Source organism: Morone saxatilis, unplaced genomic scaffold (assembly GCF_004916995.1).
Source record: "Morone saxatilis isolate NCDOM2014 unplaced genomic scaffold, NCSU_SB_2.0 Contig15, whole genome shotgun sequence".
Lineage (NCBI taxonomy): Eukaryota > Metazoa > Chordata > Actinopteri > Moronidae > Morone > Morone saxatilis.
The window spans coordinates 16,361,239-16,370,971 of NW_023339707.1; the positions used below are offsets into that span (position 1 = coordinate 16,361,239).

A 9,733-nucleotide genomic window follows, 5' to 3' on the forward strand; every position below is an offset into this window, starting at 1 on the left:
TTTCCAGATGCTCTGTGTGATCTTTTTTTGTTCATCAAAGCAAGCACACAGCTGTTTATCAACTGCACACTGCCAGCTCTTTGGAGTCTAACCTCTCCTGTTTGCTTGTGTGTTCACAGCTCCTGGGCTTCGTGTACGCCTGTTATGTTGTCAGCGCTATCACTGAGGAGGAGGACAGCTGTGAGTCGCTTAACCTCACCCTTACACACACGACCACACACACAAACACACACACACACACACAAATTCTTGAGATGGAGCATTGTATCAACTAATGAATCTCACACACACAGACCCACTCACACATATGAGATGGAAGACACCAGGGTTGAGGAGAACAAGGCTATACCTTTCTTCATCTCCCTCTTCTCCTATCCCACCCCACACTATCACCGCTCCAGCTTTCCCCTTTCTCCCCCCCTTCTCTCCTCCCCCACGCCAGCTGGGCCCTCTCTCTCTCCCTCCAGAACCAAAGGAGCCATGTGTTCCCTCTCCACACCTCCTTCAGCCCATTCTTTCCTTTCTCTTTCACGTGTTACGCTTGTCGCCTCATCTCTGCCCCTCGTCGGTCTGTGTGGTCCTCGCTGTTGTTTCAAACCTCCTTTAATGTACTCTGGCTTTCACTTTTCTCACTTTCTTCTCTCCGCTTTGTCGTTCCAGCTGTCTGTTGCCTGGTGTTTTTATGCAGCAGGATTGAACCTCCCCCATTCCCTCTTTCGCAAACACACACACACACCTTCCCTCCTCATTCTGTCTCTCTTGCAGCTAGTCAAACGTGTACATCCTTCCTTTGAAGTGTCCTCAGTGTTCAGTCTCAGCGCTCTAGCTCATGTCTCTGTCGGCGTATGTTCGTATGTGTTAACCCTTTTATCGTGGAGTCAGACGAGGGCAAGAGTTAGCCTTGACTGTCATGACATGCATGAAGCAGGCAGGAAAGGGTGCGGAAAAAGACGACGGGGGATCATGATATGAGTCAAAGGGGAGAAGGAGAAACAGGAGACGGACACTTGTGATAAATGACCCAGCTGCTGTGACCTCATAGGCAGCAGGTCAGAGGTCCTGCTGGAGGTTAACCAATCAGGGGACAGGGAACATTTGATCTAAGGGTCAGTGGGAGTCATAAATATCTGATTAGCGCTGCAGTAACTCTCCGGGATGCGTAGCAATGACCACATAACAATCCACCTTTAAACATTTTGGCCTTGTAAATTTTACCCAGCACTGTGAAACCAAGTGGCTGAATGGACAAGCTCTCCCTGTGAGGATTATTTTAGATTAAATTCTCAGGTATTCATACTAATTGCGAATTATCTGGAGCCTGGCTGTAATCATGTCAGTCCCTTTTGTAAGAAGCCCAAACTCTAATTTGATTTGAAAACATTGTAATGAACAAAGCACTACACGCCGCACTAATTGCATCTTACACAGCAGACTCTTGTAATTTGGGTGAAGCGTTATGTGGCTTCCGTGTGTGTTCCTGTAGACCAGTGATGTAGAAGTCCGAGCAGTTCTTTGGTGGTCACATACCAGAGGTTCACTGGCTGTGAGTGGTTAGCGTCACCACCCCACCCTCCCAGCTCTGGGCAGTACCACTTAATCACCAGTCCCCCCTAAGTAATCCCTGGAGGGCAATACCATTTCAGCAGGAGTTGAGTCAACTAAAAAAGAAAAAGACTTTCCAACCTCAATGACATTTCCTTTTCCTTTTGTTTTTGTGACATTTGAGCTTTGTTCATCCTCCACGTGGACTGCTGCCTCAGATCGTGTTTGTTTAAATTCACAGTGGACAGTCATCAATGCTCAAAAACAGAGCTAAAAATAACAAAAGAGCAAAACGGAGAGGTTGGTTGAAAAAAAAAAAGAAAGTTTGGGGTGAAAATAGAACGTTGTGATTTTTATTGGTTTTAATTATCTGGTAGTTCTTCTCTGATCCAGGCTCTGCTGGAGTAAAACGCTGCAACATCGCTTCCAACTTCTCCCTCTTTGTTATTGTAATGAGCCCTTTGCCTGCACGCACACACACGCACACACACGCACACACACACACATGTATTTGTTCATGCAGACACAGGTGCAGAGACACACGCTCATAGCAACACAAAAACCAGCTAAGGCACTTTGCCACTCTCATTTTCCCCTTTCATTTGATGTGTAGATTAAAGCAGGTTTCTGCATTGAGCTCCCTGGCTGCCTCAGCATCTCTCCTCCTACTCAGAACTTTTCTGCCTCTTTACTTCTCCCTCGTACGCTTTATTTCTCTTCCCGGTTTCTTCACAGGTAGATAGAATGATCAGGTATCAGAATCCAATTTTTGCGTGTTAAAGAAATCTTTGTTCTCTCTCTGTCTCTTCTCCCATCCCTGGCTTTTCGAGCTTTAATGAGGTGTGCTTGTAAAAAGATAGAGGTCTCTGGTCACTCGTTGTATCAGCCTCATTAAGCGCCTTGCTGGTCAATAACTTCCACAGCTGATTGCACCTCACCAATAGAAGAAAGGTGGGAAGAATCCTCAGGAGAGACAGAAAGAGAGGCAGGGAGAGGAGGAAGGATGAGGAGAGGAGTACATGAGGCGAGCAGAGGGAGGTGTTTGTCAGGAGCAGGCTGAGGAGGTGAAAAAGGAGACGGGGCAATATGCAGGAACAAACAACGCAAGACAAGATGAGCTTTTCACGAATAAGGAGATAAGACAGGAATTCCTCTCACGCCAAGCACTCTCTCACTCTCCAGCGAGATGAGTGAGTTAGATTTGAGTGCTCAGGCTTGCGTAAAAAATAGCGGAATGAAACATAGAGACGTGCACGCACACACACAAGACACAATGGGAAGAATAAAAAGCATCATATACCATCAGCTCCGGGTTTGACATGAATTTCATGCGTTATTACTGATGCTGTGTGTGTGTTTTCTGTGAATGTGATCTTGCTTTTGATGTGACTTCATCTCTTCCTCTGTCACTTGTGTTAGTGCATGTGAGCGTACATACACTCCTACAGTAGGCCGCCTGTATCCGTGCGCGTGTGTTTAGCTGATTGTGTGTGACTGACTGACTATGATTGCGTGTGGGTGTTTGTGTGTATTTGTGCATGTGAATTTGTTACACAGAGTTATCGGTGGTGAGCAGACACACCGACAGAGTGAGTGGTGGGGAAAATCCTCTTTGTAAAGTAGGTCATGGAGTTAGAAGCCTAGCGCCGGGATAAGCTTGCTTTAGCATGTCTGCTAATTATGCTGCCGCCCTCTGTGCTGAGTCACATCCCCAGAAAATCCTCCACAGCAGACGGGGAAATCGGGGGGATGGATGGATGTCAAGGTGGCAGCATTGTGAAAGAGTGAAAAGGTCAAAACATTAAAAAAAAGGAAGCTTCAACCTGTTCGAAATGTTATTTAAGATGGTGTAAAACAAGTAGAACATAAAAAGAGCGTGAATAGGTCTTTTTGGTGGTAGCAGGAAAAGCACAGGTTTAAAAATAGAATGAATGATGGTTGAATTCCATTTAGCAGCTCCAGTTTCAGGGTCCTGGTATTGTGCATTGCTGGCTCACTGTCACACCGTCATGGCCTACTGGGACACTTAAATGTAACGATGACAATTCAAAAACCCCTGCAAAAAATATCCACCTCAAGCCAGAGATATACTTGCTGTTTAACCACGCTTTGCATTCATACCTGTGGACGTGCACAACCAACGGACGTAGGAGGCAGCCCTGATGCGGACGCAAACGTGTAGTTAAAAGCAAGTCTATCTACAGCCTTAATTCAGTTGTAAAATATTTTACTCTTTTGTGAAATAACATGCCAATTGAGTCAGTGTAACACCTGTGTGCAGAGCCTTTGGGGCATGGTCACACATAAGCCAAATCAACATTGGCGAATGTTTGCTTCCTGCTTCCCATTCACTGCAGGTAGCAAAGCAGATTCACATTCGCTTCGTGTGGAGCTCAACATCATTAAACTTTGACTGGCGAAGTCCTAGCCTAGTTATTATAAAATGTGTGTGTGTGTGGTTGACCCTTAAAATGAACAACAAACACCTTACCTGTGTGGCACATCCTACATTGCCCACATTTCACCTAAGCAGGCAATTGTCACTTGCCTGCATTTGCGCATGTGTGACTATGCCCTTAAGCTGTATTTTAATGCAAAGTTTGGGTAGAATTGAAAATATCGTAAACACAATGTGTTCAGTTTTCACCAAATCACATAATCAGCTACTATTGCTGTATCACAGTATATGGACACGCTGGAGCTATGTTCAGTTAAACGTTTGTATGACAAATAGATAATTGGCAGTTGCAGTGACCAAGACACAAATAATGAGGGTTGAACAGACACCAAGTCACTGATAGTGTTTCTGTATTTGTCACATTAAGGTTATGACCTGTTTTCATTTAAACCTAATCCAACCAGACACACTTTCCAGACCAACTTTCCTGATGTATCTTTGCCGGGAACCTTTCTCCTCTTACATGGATGATTAACTTTAAATATACTTTCAATCAAACATACCTGAAGTTTTCATATGCAAAATAACTAAGCATAAAATAGCTAAACCGGTCTTTAAAGTAAATGAGTAGCCTGTATAGCAATGATGGCTGTGTAATGGTGTGTGAGGACAGAGATGCAGTACTGCAGAATGGAACTATGAGGAGCTCCCTTAAATACTGAGTGAGTGTGTGTGTAAGACAGAGAGTGTGTGAGAGAGAGACCACAACTGTGTCTTGTAACTCACCTCTTAAAGCATTACAGACAGGCTCTGAAGTCTTGAACTACCTGTCTGCCCTTTATCACTCTCTCTCTGTCTTTGTCTCTGCCCCGTTTCTCCCTGTTTTTCTCCATCTTCCTCACACCGTGCTCTTTTATTCTCACCAACCCTGTTTCCCCCTCCTGGTCTTTTTCCTTTTATCTCTGTGCTTGTGTTTCATTTCACTGTCAGCTCGCCAACCCACACACACACACGGTGGCAGATGCAGCAGTATACTGTAGTTTGACTCCAACTCTTTCTCCTGGTTCAGAACAGGTCCTCTGATTTCAGCTTGAACTGAAACAATATAAAAATTGTTTTACGTTATTCGCTGCTTGTTTAGGGGCACCACATAGATGCCTTAACTATTGAACTAAATACCTTTTAACCATTTCATCTAAGCAGCTTTTTACATTCATTTTGTGTGTGTTGTTTGCTGTTTACAGAGCAAGCGCAAAGAACAGATTCTTTACAACAGTATACCCTGATTTTATAAGCTTCGGGTTTCAGTGAGTTTCGTAGAAGATCCACTTCAAGGTCAGGGTCAGACCAACGCGTGTAATAATTAACGGGAAAAGGAATCCAACAATGGAGATGCAATTAATAGGCTGACATACACTCTACAGTATGTAGGACGGATGGAGCACGAGGTTATAAATGACGCTTTTAATAAAGTGCAACAGCTAATGTTTTGACACATAAGATGTCTCATTAGCATAAGAGCAGGTCACGACACCTGTTGAGGCTCAGATTCTGAACTTTAGGATGGTGGATACGCGGTTATCTCCCATGCTAATCATGAAGTTGCTTTTCCTGTGAATGTTGCACAAGATACATGGCTGGAATTTGACTACTACTTTTCAAGGTATTCTGTCATGAACAGAAATTTAGACCTGTTCCGCAGACAGGAGATCACCAAGTCATTCGATTTTCATCATCTGGGGATTTTTTTATGTCTGTGCCACATTTCACAGCAATCCATCCACTACTTGTCATAATACTTCACTCTAAGTCAAAGTGTTGGATTGACAGACTGACTGACGGATGGACCGACCGGCTGACGCTGCCGTCCCTAGAGCTTTCTAGTGTGTCTAAAAATGGCAGCCATCATTATCATCTAACTGTGTTCCTCAGCACAGTTTATCATGGCAAGGAATGGATTCCCACCTGCTTATAATGAGAAAATCACTGGTACAGAAAAGATCAGGGAAGAGGTCTTTGTGTGTGGGTAGGTGGGTGCTGTGTATGTGTGTATCTGGTGAACAGATGAAATGGAGAATCCCAGGGCAGGGTCAGAGGAAAGGGACAGACCCCCACCACACAAAACCACCCTGTGGCTCTCTGCGCTCATCCTGCCTACCTATCAGTATTCAGCAGACCACCCCTGCCTCCTCTTATCAGGATTAAACTGATTTGGCCTTACAGTAGTTTCCATAGCTGGCTGGTGTCTGTTTCCCTCCCACATAGCTGTTGGTCCTCAAAAGTAACAGATCTGCCCATTTTTTGTTACCCTTTTGAACTATGATCTGTTTGTTTGCTGTCTTTTTCCACCGAATCAGGTTCAATTTCAGTTTCTCCTTTTTCTCCCCATCATGGTGTTTACAGGCTTTACTCACAGCTCCTGGACATGCTGGCCTCTTTCACATGCACTCCTTCAGTGTAATCTCTTTGGCCCCTCTGTCAGTCAGACCGACATGCATGAGGCGGCCCCTTCCTCCCCTCTCTCTCCCCCTCAGCCCTTGTGTCCCCTCATGAGCCTCAAGCTTTTCCCTTCATCTCAAAAATATCACTCCGCATCTGTGAAGAATACACAGCACTTTGGTTGCCAGCACATCCCTCTCTTTCTCACAACGACATAACACTCGTTTGCTCATCTGCACTTCGCCTCTAGTCTGAACTCTAGTGAGAAAATAAACAGAAAGCGCCAGGCATCCGGTCGGTGGCTGAAGGTCACCTCTGTTTCTGAGCGATAAAAAAGGCTTAGGCTATTTTGACAGCTGGCCAGCTTTCACCTGTTCCCGAGCTTTCCCTCCGGCTTCAAGCAGATGCACAGATGAAAAAAAAAAGTTAAAGCAGAGATGTTTTTATTATTTCATTTATTTGTCAAAGTTAAAACTAAAACTAGGACGTGTACAGTTCTTGGCAAGCTGCCTACCTTTCAACATCCCTGCATTCTATATGTTCTCCACTGTGTCTTTTGTTTCCATTTCATTTTTCATTTCTTTTTTTTATCATGCATGTCTTTTTATTTACTTCCATGTTTTATTCTGTAGTTGTCTGTCTTTTGATTTACTCCATAATTCATGTGTTTAATCCTTTGTTTTCAGTTGATTTTATTGGTGGATTTGACCCATTCCCACTCTACCATGTCAATGAGAAACCATCTCACCTCCTCTTAAAGCCCATGTACCTGTAAGTATGAATGTGCTGTGATGCCACTGTATGTGCATGTATCCCTGTGTGTTTTAAATGTGGCTACATGTGGATATTCACATTATCCATTGTCTTTTGTGGTCATAAACAATTGAGGTTTTATGTATTTGTTACCTGCATGTAATTGTTTCTCCTTGAAGGTGACATCCCCTGATTTTCCCTGAAACTATGGTATTATTTCTTTGAGTTCACAAATTAATCTCAACTCTTATTCGCTTTTTCAAGAACCCTTTAAAGTTTGATCCGGATCCAGGTGGTTACAAAACAATGCTGACTAGTAGTGATCCAGACGTTTGCTCAGTATATGGAGGTTTGAATCATGTCTGGGGAGTAGTTTCTTTCAGAAACATGCTACATCCTGTCAGAGGGCTGTAGGGAATATGGACATGACAATGGTTTTGTGGGTGTTTTGTGTATTGTGTAATGTAAGTGTCCCACGCGCGAGCAGTTCTGATAGAAAGCACATGAAAAAATAACAAAAAATCTGTCTAAAAATGGATTAACAATTAATTTGGAGAAAACTTAATAAAAAAACTGGGATATGTAATAAATTCTCGCAACATGAAATGAAATATTTTATTATTCTTGACAGTTTATCAGCTCCGATCTCTTAATGGGAAGAAGTTTCGTCTCCCTCTCTCCTGGGGTTATTCCTGGAAAATTCATCCAGGAAAGTGTGTGTGTGGATATGTGTGGTGGGTTGCCCAACAACCGCTAACCCTCCGCTTTTTGCCCATGTTTCTTCTCTTTGTACCTACGTAAAAGAGAGTGAGTGCCCAAGGGAGTGACACAACAAGTTACGGAGACAAAATGCTTTTTGACAAAACATCCCCAACTGCACAGGCACGCCACAAATTCTCTTTCTTGATTTTCATATTTAACCATGTCATTTACTGGTGGGCTGCCCAGAAAAGCAACAACTTCTCATTAGGTCTTGTTTTCAGAGATGACGGTTAGGAAAGGATTACAATGCAACAAAGACTATATTGTTGTTTAGGGAAGTATCAACATTTTCATTGTGTAAGTTCTCTTGCTGAGGTCCATTGCTGGGACTGCCATAATGGCTTAAATACTCCCCAAGAACAAGACTGTATGACAGGTACAGCATATAAATACATTTGGTGTGTAATCAGGGACTGCCACATTCCCAGTTCCGTGGTAACTGTGTCGCTTAGAGGACCTCCAGTGATTTAAGCATGGTGCCTGGTTTTGGGCAGATCTTTGCGGAGGCCGAATACAAGTGGAGCCTGGTGAATGAAAGCATGGCACTGCCTTTTTAGTCCAGATTGTCAGCCATAAACACAAGCAATAGCGAGGAAAGAGCAGGGGGAGGTAAGAGGAGGGAAGGAGCAAAGCACCAAACTACAGGGGAATCTATAAAATTAGAAAATCTAATTGAACCAGGGGGGGGGGGCGGGGGGGGATTTTGGATTCAGAGTTTGAAATGTGAACTATCAGGAATGCAAAAGAGTGTTAGCGTGTAAGAGGTGTTCAAACACAAGGAACAGCATGTGAGTCTTACTTTTATTTCTGGAGTCTTATTATTGTGACTGTTTTCACCAACAGCCAAGTCAGCGTTTCTGAAGTGTTTGTTAGAAGACGTGCTGAAAGCTTCAATTCATTTCTTCTCCTCCAACTACTGACACATCAGGGCTGCTGACAGGGGTGATCATTACACACACTCAAGCAAAGGTTACAGAGCATATTTTTAACTTCAAGAAAACAATAGAAATTGTTTTACTATTCATATTGCACACAACAGTGTTGAGTTGTATGGGTATGGTCTTCGGTGTAGAAGTAGCTTGGCTATACCTGAGCGAACCAGAGCGTCGTCTTCTGTCATTTCAGCAGTTTAGATTCTCAGTGGTGATAGTCTCAGTTGTGATTGTTTTATAGCATGTTTTATACAGGGTTTGTATTGTAATTATGTGTATAACATATTAAATAATGACAAAATAGCAAAACTGATGTCTTTAACTCGTCATATGCGAGTTAAACAGTAACTGGAAGCTTCTGCTGAGTAGTTTCTTACTCAGATTTGTTTTATTCTGACCCAGCAACCTAAGGCATCTTTATTTAGATAAAAGTACACACGTGAGTCATATCTCCCATGTGATAATTTTGTTTTGTGAATATTAGATCTTTCCGAATTAAAGTCAGTTTGAGTCAGATCCCCTGTTGCCTTACTGTTTGTGTGAATCACTACTGCTCTCTGGTGTTCAAAGTGTTCATATACAGCTTGCAAGGCTACTGAGTTTCTGTCACCTGAGAGGTATGCTCTCCCATTTATTGTCATGTTTTGTCTTAAAATGATTTGCCTGTCTGCAGGTAACAGTAAATCTTAAGATAGTATGTTTTTACTTGGTATTTGTCATGTAGGAGCAGTCAGCGCTTTGCTCTGGTTGTTTAAATGTTAAACTAAGTTCTTTTCTTTATCATTTAGGTTAAGATCTTTTGTTACCCATGACGTTTGAATCCAAACCATTTTCAGTATTTTAGTTGTTTGATTACAGTATTTCTTGGTGCTAAGTTTGATGTTGTCTGCTTAGCTTGTTTTTTTTT

At 42.9% G+C, this 9,733-nt stretch overlaps 1 protein-coding gene across 1 annotated transcript in view; it reads left to right on the forward strand.

Annotated features, from left to right (window-relative positions):
- Positions 1 to 7,170, forward strand: part of nkain4 (sodium/potassium transporting ATPase interacting 4) — a 37,839-nt gene extending 30,669 nt beyond the window's left edge. The window contains exons 4-5 of the mRNA XM_035655893.1: positions 120 to 180; positions 7,066 to 7,170. Of these exons, the coding sequence (XP_035511786.1) occupies positions 120 to 180; positions 7,066 to 7,154 (150 nt within the window). The 3' untranslated portion in view covers positions 7,155 to 7,170. The remainder of the gene's footprint in view (positions 1 to 119; positions 181 to 7,065) is intronic.
- The last annotated feature ends 2,563 nt before the right edge of the window (positions 7,171 to 9,733 follow it).